Consider the following 16321-nt stretch of genomic DNA (forward strand, 5'->3'; position numbering starts at 1 on the left):
CGGATCAACCATAAGAAGCCACAGATTATAGCATCGGTCGAGGAGTTTTGGAATATGCACAGTTCTTATAATTAATCTAGATAGACTATAATACTTTGGTTAGTGCGTATTTATTTGTTAGAGTTAGTGGATGTACTTCCTGCAAATTTCTTTAAATGACTTCTTAAATAGAAATGTATTGTTTTGTTACTTTTCGCAATTTTACTCTATTTCTATGCACCGTATGGAGTTTTAGTTTAATTTATTTTAAAAACACATATTTTTATCATGAAGTAATGTCATTTCCATTGATTATTTCAACAACCAGCTCATACAAACCTTATTTCAACCACTAGCTCATACAAACATTAGATCAACCACCATCCCATACAAATATTATTTCAAACTATAAGTGATAAATCTGTAAATAAATAAAGCAAAATACAACCATGACGATTTTCTCTTACTTATTAATAAAATAATATTATTTTGTTACTTCTTGTTTCTAAAATTACGAAAAGAAATTAAAGTAAAAAAAATGAAAACACATTTTTTTCTACTCAAACGTTAAATTTATCCATCTTAATCGTGTTTATGAAAATAAATTCTTGTAATCGTTATTTATATTTGTAACTGCTTAGTTTTAAAACCTAAATCTTAGTTCGTTACAACCGAATTATTATCCGAATTATTTTCATACTTAGCTACTTCAATTTAATTAACATTAGTGGATTACAATTGAAATGGAAAAACTAAAGAAGCTAGCTACATACTAACAGCTAGGAGTCTAGGATTATTACCTAGTTAGATTGTCATTAATTGTAAGCAACCAATTGCTAATCCCACCAAGAAAGCAAATTCATCTTGTCATATAAGTAGAATGATTAATTCAAGTATATTATTATTGTGAAATATTGTGGAATATGTATGTACAGTATTAAAAATATATCATCAGCCGTTTTTCTACCCTTCCTATTATTCATCCAAGATCAACTTACACATAGTATTATTTATTCGATGGAATTAATGATATAGTATTCTAAAATAATTATTTCTACACATGGCAGTGAAAAAATAATCATTAGTTCCAGATATATAAAAAAGACAAAGAAATAAACATATTATAATAAATTAATAAGTATATGAATGTATTATGAGCAAGGTTTAGAGAACCGAACCGATCATCGAACCGACAGAATCACTGGTTCACTGGTTGAACCGGTCTAACCGTGGTCTAACCAAAAAAACCATTTTAGAATAAAATAATATATAAATTTTAAATATATATCCTAAAATATAATTATAGCTTTTGATAAAGATCTTCCTACCAATCCAGTTCCTTTTGGTATAGCTTTGTGGGATAATTATAACTTTGTGGTATAATTATACCAATTCAAAATTAGACTGCATATACTACATTAAAGGAGAAATCTTATGCGTGTACAACAAATGATATATAATTACGATAATTCTTTGCAGTGAAATCATATTAGTAAAATCTCATTACACATAGAAAGCATAAGCACGACTATTGGAAGAATGTATAAAATCTCATTAATATAGTGAAAAAGAAAAAATACAAATACGGAACTGATTTTCTGCCCAAAAACATTAAAGATTATGGAGGTTGCTAACTATCACTATCTAACTCAGCCGTTGCTTCGGTACACATGTCGCCATCGTCCGAACCGATTGCTTCATTTTCTAAAACGTTGTTGTCAATGTCCTTTTGCCAAGGACATGTTGTCTTCTTATGTCCTTCCATTTGACAAACACTACAACGTTGCCGCTTCTTCCTCTTAGATGGCTGTTCTGAGCCTCCAGTGGTTGGATGCACATACGGATTGATACTTCTAGCAACACCTGAGTGAGGTTGATTATCTCCTTCGTCTGCAGCCTTGTAAGATGAGTACAATCCCATAATTAAATCACGTGTCTCTTCATATCTCTCTGGTACTTTAGCAGCAACAGCAGCCAGTTGTTTAGAAAATTCCACCAAAGCACTTTGACGACTAATAACAACAGCATCCCTGGTGAACCCACTTGGATCATTGAGTGCTGATTTAACCTTTTTTGTCCATCTATCCAATACCAATGACCGGGGAATCTCACGGATGTCTCTGTCAACCAGAACTTTCACAATATGTTCGCAGGGAATACCAAATGACTCCATTCGTAAACAGGTACACATGAAGATCATTTCTTCTTGACGAAAATCAACGGTCCACGTAAAATCGGGCCTCCCATGCTTACACACAATGTATTTTATGCAATCATCGTTATTATCTATGTTCAGAACCCGCATTGATCCAGCTCTGGAGAGAAATGGCCGAAAGAAAAGAAATATCTCATGAGTGTATAACTCAGCAGCATATCTCTCTAGCAGCTCTATACAAGTTTGCATGACGGGCACCCCACGTGTAGATTCATAATCAGCACTAAATTCGTTAAAGCGCATGTGTGCTACACACCTTTGAAAATGCTCTACAAAACTTGTCAAATCATACCCGACCCCACATACCTTCCCACAACTGAGTGTAAACCTTCACATCTTGATGTAGTTCTAAAGCCAGCAAAGAATTTTCCTCTTAGATATGCAGTAGCCCACATATGCTTCTCTTCGTACATGTTGATCACCCACGGCTTATCCTCAATTCCAAATTCTTCAATAAGCTGAACCCACTTACGCTTAAACACGGGAATCTCGTAGTCTCCTGTCATGATTTTTCTAAATTTAGATGTAAACGATGGATTTCCAACATTGCTAGTTGCATTTCGAATAAGGTGCCAAGCGCATAATCTATGTCTGACTTCGGGAAATACATCTCTCACTGCATTCCTAATCGCCATGGCCCCATCAGTTATGATTGAGGTCGGGGTCTTGCCCCTCATTGCAAACATGAGCTGACGCAGGAGCCAAACATATGTATCAGTAGTTTCGTCTGCGATTAACGCAGCAGCAAAAACAGTTGTTTGGTTGTGGTGGTTAACCCCGCTGAATATTACTAACGGAAAACTATACTTGTTCTTCTTGTACGTAGCATCAAAAGCAATAACATCCCCGAAGAGTCGGTAGTCTAGTTGGCTAATCCCATCAGACCAGAACAAATTACGTAACAGACCTCTTGAATCGTGACATGCCTTGAAATATAATTGTGGATCCTTCAACCGCATACCCTCCAACTTCTTCAACACTCGTGCTGCATCACCAGGAATTTGACGCCTCTCCCGAGCAATCTTATTGTACATATCTCGGGGACCATAGCCAACAAATTCGTATCCGCCTGCTTGGCTAGCTAGAAGACTAAATATCTGTGAGGTGCTGATCCCTGACTTTAGCATGTTCATCATTTGCATAATATCTGCCTCTGACATTTTTCTGTGGGCAGGCAACATAGCACTGAATTGTGTATCCAATAGATCATGGTTGTGTTCGTCAGAGAAATAAAAGATATGCCACCTTCCACTTTCTGGTACAAATTTAACATCCATTCGGGCTTCACATCCAGTTCTTGTTTCCAACCTAGGCTCCTTCTTCCTTTTTTCCATCGTGTAATATTTCTCCATCCTGAATCCTTGCCTGTGGCATACAAACAGTTGTCTGTAAATATCGCCACTACTATTCTTGAAGGTCTTGCTCTTCCTTGCACTAAAGCCCTTCGACTTTGAGTACTTCATATAAAAATCAAATGCAAGCTGCAAAGTAGAAAAGTGGTATTTGCCAATTTCCTCCGCAAAATTCTCACTAAATTTCACAGATGTAATGTCTTGCACGGAGTCAACCGCATAAGCGGCTTCAACGATATAATCTGACGTATCAGATTCAGAAAAAAACGCTCCCTCGATTATGATATCTCTGAAATCTTGTTCGAATTCATTCTGTTCATCCATCATATCTTGGTCAGTTACTAGCTCTTCTTGTTGGTTAAAGTCATCGTCCTCCTGATATTGCTCATTCATCTCAGTGTCCGTAAATATACCTGACATCTTAAAATGTCCAATGAAAAAAAAAAATCAATACACTCCATCTTATAACATTATATACAATAGATAGATTCGTATATTGCTAGCAGGGACGGATCCAGAGATTTTAATATTGAGGTGTCAATTTTTATATAATTTTTTTTAACCTATAAAAATAATAAACATATAGTTATTGGAGTTAGTTTTTTAATAGATTTATTAAGATACATATAATTATAACTTTTTTCAACAAATTTATTTTTAATATGATAATTACATAAATAAAATATAACTTTAACAATTGTACATTACAAATTTATAAAATACCATATAATTTATAACGGGGTTTGTTAAAAATGATCACATACCTTATTAACTAAAATTCATTCTTTCAAAAGTTTTAAAAAAATTTGAAAATAAATTATAAATTATTAATTAATTGAAAGACACGGTACCATTGTAGAATACAATATATAAGATATCTTTATAAAATTTTCTTTTACCAATGTGAATTTAGAAGAAGAATTAATATTTTTTACAAGAAAATAATATCTACAGTACATAATGTGATTACCAAAACATAACTACTTAAGTTATTATTAATATAAAAAATATGAATGTTAAATATATTAATATAAAAAAACAAATGATTTTAAAAAAAAAATAAATATAGAAATTATTATATAAAAACTAATTTGAAAGGTACAAAGACTTGAGGGTATGATATTAAATTAGTTAGGTAAAGATATTAGTGAATTAACAATTAAGACATAAATCTATTACATAGTGAAAAATAATACATATAAAACTATTAAATTACCTAATATTTGTTTTTATTTTTTAAACACAAATTTTATATATAAGTATAATTTCTTAAAATTTTGGGGGGTTCAGGCCACTACTCGCCCCCCTCTAGGTCCGTCCCTGATTGCTAGCCAATTAGTAATAAAAAATAATAACATCTATTTACTTTTTAGTAATTCTCAATGTCTTGTCAGTTAATAAAAGATAAAAAAATATTTTTCATTACACAATCAATTTTACGAATAAAGTATCGAAACGAATAATAGGAAAATTAGATATTCTATCCACTTACCTCGATTTTGTAATCAAAACGATGGATTGTTTTCTGAACACTACAATGAAAAAAATTGATTGGATCTTTGCTGATTGGTGCAACGGTGATTGATTGGTGCAACGGTGATTGTCGATTAACGATGAACAAAAGGTGGATATTAAATAGACGGATAAAAAATAAAAAAATTGGATATTTAGTAGATGGATGGATGTTCGAAAGAAAAACAATGAGATTTTTTATAAAGAGTACACGATTTTAATGGTGGGATTGAATAATTGGTGATGGATTATTCACCAATTTATAATGTTAATATTAAGGAAAAGATAAGATTAGAGTATCTAAATCAAAATAAAACTTTACAAAAGCAAGATAGAATTTTAATAATAAGATAGATGAATAAGAAGATAATTATCATTAATTAGCTAAATACTCAAATGAAATTCAAAATAATAATAATAATAACAATAATAATAATAATAATAATAATAATAATAGTAGCAGGAAAAAACAAATTAACAAAAGTTCAAAAATTTGGCAACTAATAGTAATAATAATCTTAGACGGATCATATTTAAAGAAGAAGTTTCAAAATTGGTAGATAGATTAAACGAAATCAAGCCCCCACCAATCGATTGAAGTATACTTAAACACAATGTTCCAATCGATTGTTTTGTTATTTTAATCGATTGGAGTACATATAATTACAGTATCAATCGATTGGTTTTATATGCAATCGATTGAAATTGAAATTGATGATAATTCAATCGATTTTTAGCCGTAACCAATCGATTGAATATTGAGACCAATCGATTGTTTATCCGTGACCAATCGATTGAATTACATAAATTTCACATTTAATTCATTGTTCAATCGATTGGTTACTTTCACCAATCGATTGATTTATGCAAAATCATGCTTACCAGCAATATACAATCGATTGTTTAGTGATAAACTGAAATCCAATCGATTGGGTTAAATTTCAATCGATTGGTTTGATAGTCCAATCGATTGGATTTCAGCGAAACACGATTTCATGACTCCTCAAGAACGTCTCGGATCGAATGTAATATTTTAAGAAAATTGGGATCCATGGATGATCTAATTGTTGTTGTTTTTGTATTTGATTGTTAATGAACATGATAAATTTATGATAAATTAATTATTTATAAAATAAAAAATCGTTTTTATAATTATATAAAATATATAGGGTCAATTTATAATTAAAATTAGTTAAAGGACTATGTAACAGTTGTTAAAAAATCTTAAAAAACATGTTTTTTTACTTGGACCACTAAGTGGTCCAAAGGTTCCTGGACCACCGAATCCTGAGCCCAAAATGATCTCTTAGATTTAACTTGATTTTAAAATCATCCCTAAAGTTTAACTTGATTTTAAATTTTTGGAGACAAAAACGGAGGCAGAAATAAATTGTAGACAACTTTTTCTTTTTTTTCCTTTTTTTTCTTTGTAGAAGTAGAAACACTCTTCTCATTTTTTTTTATTTTATAAATTTTTTTGTTATGGATAAATTTGGTCAAAAATTTTAAAATTTAAGTAAAAATGACAACTTTAAAACTTAATTTTAAACTTTAAGGAGCTATTTGTATAAAAAAATAAAAAAAATATATATTTGAAGAACCAAAATAGTAGTTAACTAAAAAAAACAATCCTGGCAAGGAGGGAGAAGTGGAGGATTGACTGATTGTAAAAGTTTAGAAGTTGACTCTGTTTAGAATTAACCATCGTTAATTTAGTTTTGGAAATTTAAAAAAAAAATGTTAAAGAAATAAGATATTTTTGTAACTAAATTTAATTAAATTTTTTTATGGATTTTTTTTCAACTAAACTTTATGGTTATTAATTTTTAAGTTATTAGATTAAGTTGGTTAAATTTGGTTATTAAGATGCTTGATCATGTAGCATTATTTATTCTTTAAAATATTTAATGAAAATAAATAGAGTTAATTCCACGTGGCAGAAAATAATTGGAACAAAGCAAAATTAATGATTTTCACGTATACGAATTTCTCTTCAGTCTTGCCGCTCCCGCGTTTCTATTTCATACTTGAGCTCCACACTTTCAGTCTTCTCTTCACTTCGTTTCCATTCACCATTTTAGGTTCTTCTTCTTCTTCCTCCTCCTCTCCATTCTTTTCTGTAACCGCAAAATCTATCTGTGGCATTCCGCTTCTTCTCTGAATTTCTCTTGCTGACTATTCCGGCTTCCGTTTTCCCTATCGATTCTTTATTTTCCAATCTGATTTTGAAAACTCAACTATTTCAATTGTTTCGTGTCAGGTTTTAGGTTTTTTCTGATCTCGTCCTTCACGATGTTGCAATGGATGGGAGGATCGAGGAAGAATGTTAATACTGTGAGTCGTTCCATTTTGGATTCAGTTTTCAGTTTTCGCGTAAAGAAAAAAAAAAACGAAGGATCTTATTAGGTGCTTACTGCTTTATAGTTTCAACTTCCAATCCGCATAAGATAGGGTTAAAACCTTCGAATTCTAAATTTAATGGACTTTTGAGTCTCTAAAAGCATCTCTTTTGCATGCTTGATTCTGATTCAGAAGATAACGCTCTGGAAATTTATTTAACTTTTCGTAGTAATGAAGATAACTAGGAATTCCTTCTGATACCAAACCATAGCTAATTGTGTTTCTTAAGTTTATATACATCATACATTAATTCTATTTTTGAATTGCACAATTGAATAATTAATTTTGTAGGGGAGCAGCTAAACCTAATTAATCAATTTAACTGTCACGCAGTCTGTTATATAGTAGTAAGTTTTTCTCTTGAAAAAGAAGTGGAGGAGAAAAACAAAAAAGCTAGAGTTGCCTTCAGCAGCAATGCATAAATATGATTTTTCATGAATTGCTAATAACTCCACTGAGCCTGATATTTCAATATAGAAACTGACTTTTTTGTTTCTTTTGACCCCTGATATTTAAATGTTCTATATGGTGCATGTGATCACTTATGCTGAGATGGGAATTTTCAGTCAAGAATGTCAACGCAGAAGAGGTAAAAAATAGATGTTAGCTATCCTGATGGAGTTTGGTTGGTTGAGTCTTGAGAGAATGTGGTTCTGCTAAAATTTGGTGGTTATTTACTTGAATAGCAATTAACTCTTTATTTTTTACAGACAAAAACAATATTTTGAACAAAAGAAGCGTCAGCAACAAAATCTGCAGATGCTTGGGTTAGATAACTGTACTAACAGCACAGGCATAACTGCACAGAACCGCAAACAACATCGTTCGCTAGACATTCTTAATTTGCTTAACTTGTCAACAAATACACAAAAATGCGACTCTTCCCATCTTAAGGGTAAGCATTTTATAGTTTGTTCTTGGAATTGCAATTTTATTGCTTCTTTTTCTGTACATTATTGAAAGTGATTTTTGTGACCTTTAAAACCTCTACTTTTGGTAGCATATATTTTGGTTAAATAGTTGATAATCTTCTTGTGTTTGAATTATTCGTGAGGCCCGGACCATTAGAAACTAATGCAGGTATAGACTTGTAGTTGACTCCCTTTGTATCGAAGTATTAATAGAACCTATCATTTGTTAATTTGTTAGGGAAAGAGAAGAAAGCTTCGTTGTGAGATTTTCTAGCATATAACTGACGATCCAGTATTTCATAGTTGAATTCTCATTTCTTTCCTTCCCATTTATTGTTTTTTACTTATGGAAATAATTCTACTACATTAAGCTTGTATGATACTTTTGGTGAGTAAATCATTTCACATTAGGCTCAAACTCATTATGATATACTTCCTGGTGAACATGAACATGAATGGGGAAAATATTTACTAGTGTATTCCTTGAAAAATTATTCACCTAATGCTTAGGCTTCTTCTCTTCTCATTTTCTTGCTCATGTCTGATTTACTAAAATTGATGATTCTCCCCACATTTTGTGCACAATAATAAAAGGGAGGGATGATGGAGAAAGCAATATTTCTACCTTGCCCAACAGTATCTCAGCAAATCAACCAACTATTTTTGCAAACATGGATACTAATGTAGATACCTACAGATTTGAAGAAGCAAGTATGTGGTTTAATACATTTACCTCACTGTATATAAACGGTCAAGTTTTAGGTGTATTTGTTTGTATTTTTCGTTTTTTTTTTTTATTTTTAACGTGCAATGTGAAACTGAGATGTGTAATGTATAATGAATTTTATAGAAGCAGGATCGTATTTGTGCCGCCAGATAGAAACATCTCCAAAGAAGTGAGTAAATATTTAATTTTACATGATATTGTAACTGAACCTTTTTCTTTATTAGTTTACTAATTAAGTCATGTTTTTTAAAGCTATTGAATAGATAGAATGGGCATTTGATCAAGCCGGAAGGCTTGGTTATTATTAGGTTAAGCTTCAATACCTAATTTCTTTCACTTAGCGTGGTGTTATTTCTAATTATCACAGAAGGCCTACAGTCTCGAACTTAATGATATTGTTGTCGCTTGACAGGATTTTAACAAGTTTTCCCACTCAAAAAAATCCTACTGTCAATCAACAGGCCAGCCAATCAAAGACAGTAAATGATCAATGTAAGTAGCCTGAGACATATATACAACCCATGCACGTCAGGACAATGGTTATTGCCATGCTATTAATTTACATTTGAGGCCATAACGCTGGTACTAAGTTTTTATTGTTATCTGGTTAGCCAGCAATTTTCTAAACTTTACTCCTCTCAGCTATTGATTTTTCTTTGTTCCAAGACTCGGAATTATCTGTTATCGATTTACTTTGTTGCGATGAGCCCACTGCCACTGTGGAGAAGTGTCCAACCTGTGAAGATCATGTTTCTTTTTCACTTGAAGGTATATATTACTTTTATCTCCTTCCCTTTACAAATTGATGTAATTCCTAGGATACATGTGATTATTGTTTCATGCTCACTGAGAACTTGTATGGAATATGTCCCTTTTTAAAGTTGGTGGAAAGCAGATGCACAGGCTGAATTTGCCTCTTTAATTGCAAAGATAATTTATAACAATGAAATTAAAGGATTGGTTGTCATGGTTAAATTTATAGTTTACCTCTTAGGTCCTAGATATCTTAGTATGCTATGTCTTATGTTGCTCGAATTCATCTGTTGCATGAACCATTCATATATGTATCTTTCCATATATCTCATTATCTATTTTCTTAAAGGTGTTGTTTCTTTGATGATTCCATCAATATCATTGTTTATTTAGTTGTTAATCCAACACTTTGTTCATGTAAAATAAATTGAATGCTTCTAGGTTTGGGTAAAGTGGGGACAGAGACGCCAGTTCATTCCCCAGAACAAGCTAGGTAACTTAATTGATAATTTTTTATAATAGATCAGTTGTTCATTCCTTCCTTGAATTGTCCTGTTATATTTAGGTCTTCCTAGTTTGTGATTAGTGCAACAATTGTCAGTGATTTGACTTTTAGGTTGGATAGTAGCTGATTTTGTTACAAAGTAGAAATTTGCTTCGATTCACACTTTCACTATATCAACTGGTCTTTTCACTCACATACAGCTCATAACAAGCATGCCAGTAGCATTTGTCATAGTATACATAATCTGTAGCTAATTAAAATGCAGATTTTGATTATTTGGGAAGTCTTTTCTTGAACAAATTTTACAAAAATATATTCCTGTTGCCTCCGTCTAGGCATGTTTATTATGCATGGTGATGCTCATGGAAGTATTTTTCTTAAAATTTTACAAAAATATATTTATTTCTATACTTTTATTTGCATGTATAATAAAACTTCTAATATCTGGTTTTAGTGCTTTTTGAGAAAAGGGATAGTTTTCTCGGTGCTTTTTTCAAACTTGTTATGATACCAGTTGCAATTTGCTGCATTTAAGTATTGCATTATTGCTATATATTTTTAGTAGTAGCCTTCTTTTACATTCTTAAATGCTAGAATGATGTTATATCTCTTTGCAACCTACCTTTAGCTAGTGTCTTTTACATGATAGGTTACACTACTCTTGATGCTTGGAACTTTCATTTAGTTTCATGGAGCTAAAAATTATATATACAAAACACTATCTATGTGTTTCAAATATTTTTTCCGGTTGTGTGATTTAGAATTCCGCGCCACCACTCTCCATTGCTGAAGAATGGAAGGAAATCAAAAATGAAAAACCTCGATTATGTGCTGGATGACATTGAGCTTGAAGTGGTAAGGAAAATGTCTAATCATCCTTTTTTGCACTTTTTCTTTTTTTGGACTAATCCTGTCTGAATCTTCTGAAGCTATAGAGTATATGTCAGTCATTAATGACAACTGAAGACTTGCAACTTTTCTTTAATGGACATGTCTTCATCATTGAGTTTGTTATATCTGAAATAATTTATTCTGACTTCTGCTTGATAAAAATTTAACAGTACAATCGATGACTCTTGACAGGAAGGATACTGTAAAATAATTTATCTGATTGTTTTGAAAAGCTGTTTGATCAATTTAATGAAACACGATGAGTCCAAAGTTAGTTCATATTCTTTGGTAGAAATTCATGAATATTTGTGAAGCATGCATGAATTTGCATCAGAAAAGTCAGATTTGTGCCTATAAATGGAAGTTGAGTGATAGTGATTAGTTACCTGGCTATATATGGTGCACTGATCGCAGAATAATCATGATTCTTGAAGCAAAGGATCTTTCAATTTTAAACAGAGATGGTTGATTTTGTTGGATATCCGTATGTAGTGTGTGATTGATTTTGATTATGTACATCATATTTTAGCCTCTGTTGGGATTATGCAATGTGATGCCTTACCTGTAGGATACAATGATGGAAGATATCAAGGTTTCCCCTATAAGCAATTCTCAGAACTTCCCATTTAACAAAGTAAAGCTAGATTCGGCTGTTGCTGGAGACCGCAAGCATTATTATGATTATGCTAACAAAAAGGGCTCTACTGTCAGTGAAGAATTCTTCTACACGACTGAAAATAGTAAAGAAAGCCTATGGAATGGTAATTTCTCCATATTTCATATACACATTGTACAGCGCTTAGCCGCTTACCACCTATGTTTAACACGAAATCCCAAAAAAAAAAAAGCATCGGCTGTTTTACATGTTTATTTTCAATGTATGTTCGGTAACTATTTCTGGGTCATCTAAATATGTCTGTATATATACTCTACTTGATCTGATTAGAGATAAGAACTGACCTTGGCTCATGGTCACATAATTTAGTGCTATAAATAACATGTAAGATCATTGTTTTACCCTCCGGCCTCTGCCTTTTGTGTAATGTAGTTGGTTCTGGCTTCCTTGAAAAGCAATTTGACAACAAAGAAGGCTTTGATGATACCTTATGGAATCGGACTTTTGAAAGTGGTTCTAGGTCCCCTGAAGTAGTGCATGGAAGGTCCTGCAAAGTGGGAAGTTATGCTTTTGATGAGGACCTACCACCAAAGCCATGGTATTTCTTGTGTTTGAGCATACCTTCCCACGTCCTCTATTGATAGTTTGGACTTAGATGATTGTTATTTCTTGCTATGTAGGTCCTCAGCAACAGCAATGAAAGAAATCAACACAAGCGGTAATGCTTGATTCCTTAGACCAGCCGTGAAGAACTTATTTCTTTTTCTCAATTTAGATAGTATCCTTAAAGCACCATGAGACTTAAGATTTAATAACTTTATTTAACCTCCACCTGCTTTAGTTAGTTCCGAGAAGCATTATTTGAAATTCCATGAGTAAACATAGTATATGAATGTGAGTATGGGTTGAGCATTGCTTTAATGAATGCTAAGAAGTACAATATCCAGATTAAACAATTGCTAGATTATCTTATCAGTGGTTCTACTGAATGAACGTTAGTAATTTATCTTCTCATAGGAAGTTATAATTTTATCTACTAGATTGATACTCAATGTGCTTCACTCATCATAGATCTAACATAATGAACATGTAACATGTATGCCATCATTGATTTCTGAGTCCTAATTGCTTTGACATAAGTGATGTTCTATCCATCATTCCATGCTATTGTGTACCTTGTGCTCTTCTTTTTTGTCAGAGCGACCGACTTTGCTTTTCAACGGCCAATTAGAGAATGATTTTGACTTCTACATGCCTCGTGGGGCAAGGTATGAGCTGATGAGCACTAGTACAGTAGTACTCTGATGCTTTGCTGTGGCATTCTGATGTGCTTGTTGTGTGGTTGAAGATGTCCTAGATTAGATGTGGGCTTCAATGCTGAAAATTTAGTTCCAGAAGACATAAGGGATAATTCCAGCTTGCAGAGGTAAATTCAGAATTATCCAGGATTTAAGGACTTTATCTGTTTCTTTATAGTAACTTCGGTTTTTTGACTATTTCTTTTGTACTTTCCTTCAGCGATGAGTCATGCTCATCCACTGCTGGTAATATATCTTATATCTTTCTCTTCTCTCACACAATGAGTGTGACACTTATCAGATTTGTACATGATTAATAGTATTCATAGCAATCTTAATTGGAATGTATGTATTTTATGTCAGTGATGGGTGAGGCCATCAAGCATTCATCATCAAGGTTACGGACAGAAGACAACAGAAGAAACCGTATAGATGCTTTTGCAAGCACTAGAAATAAGTGCAGCACTAAGGAAGAAAAACGTAGCAGCATGTCAAATCCATCAAAGCGAAAATCATCTCATTACTCAACCTCTATTCTCCAGGAAGAGTTGAGTGCACATAACATCTGGCAATTTGAGGAAAGATGTGTATCAGTTGATAGAAGTTCTGGTGCCACTTCATTCTGTCAAGATCTAGAGGAAAATTTTCCCGTCTTTGGCGCCAAGAATAAAACCGAAGACCCTTTCAACATCTTTACAAACCCAGAATTACAGAACAAGGTAAGTGCTTCCTCTGGGGGATTTAAGAGGGCTGCACTGGCAGATTCACCTCCGCGCAGTTTTACCTCCCACAAGTTTGCATTTCCTTGTTCAAAGGCATTCCCAGATGCCGGGTCATGGCCAATGAGCTCAGGTTTATCTCCAGATTTTCAGTTCAAAGAAAAGCCTCAAGATGCTGCTGGTTTTCACCGGGAGACTTCATCAAGTGATACATCAGCACAGGGAAGTGCTAGCAAAGGTGAGAGAAAAGTGAGACTGCAAAAGCACAGATGCAATACATTTGAGCAAGGAGAAGATATTTTCATGGGAGATAATGAATTGTCCTCGGACAAGAAAATGGAAAGAGATGCTTCAAATTCCAATAATCATAAGCAAGAGGGTCAAGGCACAGAGGACACAAATCCAAAGACAACAGAGTCTCTTGAAAAGACAGATGACTCTCCTAACCATGTGGAAGAGATATCATCATCAATGAAGAAAGCTAACAAACATGAAAACAAAGTAGAAAAAAGAGAGTAGGTCTATTCTTTATTCCAATATTCCATTTCTCTTGACACAATGGCTATGACTTAGGCCAATACTCTGGCTTATACTTATGTTATTACATGAGATATTTACTAAGAAAACTGAATTTTCACCAGGAGCAATTGTGATGCTGAAAATCCTCTGAAATATGAAACTACAGAGGAAGGTATGCAGTTCTGGGGATTTATCCGTCCACATTTTCTTTCACTATTTCTCCTTATTTGTGTTGGAAATGCAAGTTAATTCATTCGTCCTTGTGCTGCGGATTGGACATAAACAATATACTTTGCTCCGCTTGCTTATGCAGAAATTAAAAACTGGGGGCACGAAGGAGGAAGAAACACGACGGTGAGTGGAAAACATAGTAATGAACACACTAGCTTGTCAGGTCAGGTAATGATTGAAACCTACGTCTTTCAGCTTCTTTGTGTTCAGAAGGTATGGAAGGAGGCATGCACAAGTACAACACCAGGAAGGAATAATCCCTTCCTTGGACCTGGCAGTGATGCAATTTTTCATCGGATTTAGAATAAATAAATAAAAAATAACAGTAAACATTTGTTTTGTTTTTAAACAAGTGGTTGTTTAAACTTTAAACAGAGACTTTGCTTGGTTAAGTTTTGAAATTTTACTCGTTCACGTCTCAATTTGAAATAGTACAATTTCGGTACAGCATTTCTCCAGGTGCTATTTGGGCACGAGGCATTACGTGTAAATAAATGGAATTTCACCCATATAATTGGTTAAAAAAGTTAAAACTATTTATAGAAAGAGTATATGGAAGACTTATGACATTTACATGTATGTTAGGGATTTCTTAGTATCTTACGTGAATGCAATGAAAGCATTTGACAGCAATTATCAGTTATCTTACTATGTCTATCTATTAACTTAGAAATGTAACTGAAAATTTTCTTTTTATAACTGTAATATCTAAGAAAATCTTATCTAAATTTTACTCACTCTTGTCCTTTCTGTTTCTGATACTCATAAATTTAGGCATAATATGGCAATTATCAGGATTTCGGAGACTAGATAGATAAGAATATGATCCAGCATATACAATGAGATGGAATCCGAAGACCAAATTACTTATGTAGATGCATGATTGGACTTTTGCATAGAGAGTGCTCTAAGGAGAATATTGTCAGAAAGTAAGAGAATGTCACGTTCATATTATTTGTCGACACTCGACAATAAATCTTCCGTTGCCAATGTCAACATAATAGTTGCGGCAACTGTTTAAGTTTGAAGGCTAGCTCGTTTATGTTAATAATGTAAAAAATTCTACGCCTCTAACATTTCCGTAATATTTAATATGTAAGGTGTTTAAAAGAGTGTTTAATTTATTAAAAAATGTTAAAAATTAATATTTAATTTAAAAAATATAAAAATAATTTTTTAAATATTTAAAATTTATTATAGAAAATAAATTAGACAAAAATAGATATTAAATAATAGACATTATAATATTAACCTTAAGTTAATACATACCCTAAATGCTCATACGATGTTCTCCCTTGGCTCTAATGAGTGGTATACGGTAGAGTAAAATGGAATCAAAAGCATTTTAAAGAACTTTCATTACTTAGACCGATAAAATTATGATAGGATAGAATAGTTTATTATAGAATAAATTCTATCTAGTTTTATCAAAACTTTTTTTTTATCTCCCAATTTGAGAGATTTGCGATAAAATGATTAGAAACAATTTTATCTAAATAATATAGTGAAAAAAAATCCTCTACTTCTTTAAACTCTATTACGCTCTCTTAAACCTACAACATAGCTCTCCCTAAACGTTGGTAAATAGGAAATAAGACAATGTGTGGTTAGATAATTTTTTTAAGATATTAACACTATAATTTAAAAACAAAAAAACGTATAAAATGATTTTATATTAATTGTGAACAAAATT

General features: G+C 32.6%; 2 protein-coding genes across 2 annotated transcripts; one reads left to right on the forward strand and one right to left on the reverse strand.

Annotated features, from left to right (window-relative positions):
• Positions 1–1609: 1609 nt before the first annotated feature.
• LOC112723964 (protein FAR1-RELATED SEQUENCE 5-like) lies at positions 1610–3966 on the reverse strand. Its single transcript, XM_025775297.1, has 2 exons — positions 2501–3966; positions 1610–2417 (listed from the first exon to the last, which is right to left on the reverse strand). Exons 1-2 carry the CDS (start codon positions 3964–3966, stop codon positions 1610–1612), a joined length of 2274 nt encoding a protein of 757 aa, XP_025631082.1.
• A 3106-nt stretch (positions 3967–7072) lies between these two features.
• On the forward strand, positions 7073–15086 carry LOC112719873 (uncharacterized). Its single transcript, XM_025770597.2, has 19 exons — positions 7073–7139; positions 7319–7392; positions 8025–8047; positions 8169–8353; positions 8964–9080; positions 9220–9265; positions 9509–9588; positions 9763–9864; positions 10291–10342; positions 11116–11209; positions 11814–12006; positions 12294–12459; positions 12542–12579; positions 13060–13129; positions 13210–13287; positions 13380–13405; positions 13523–14393; positions 14520–14569; positions 14711–15086. The coding sequence occupies exons 2-19, from the start codon at positions 7351–7353 to the stop codon at positions 14929–14931; spliced, it is 2454 nt and encodes an 817-aa protein (XP_025626382.1). The 5' UTR covers positions 7073–7139; positions 7319–7350; the 3' UTR covers positions 14932–15086.
• The last annotated feature ends 1235 nt before the right edge of the window (positions 15087–16321 follow it).

This window comes from Arachis hypogaea, chromosome 11 (genome assembly GCF_003086295.3).
Source record: "Arachis hypogaea cultivar Tifrunner chromosome 11, arahy.Tifrunner.gnm2.J5K5, whole genome shotgun sequence".
Classification (NCBI taxonomy): Eukaryota; Viridiplantae; Streptophyta; class Magnoliopsida; order Fabales; family Fabaceae; genus Arachis; species Arachis hypogaea.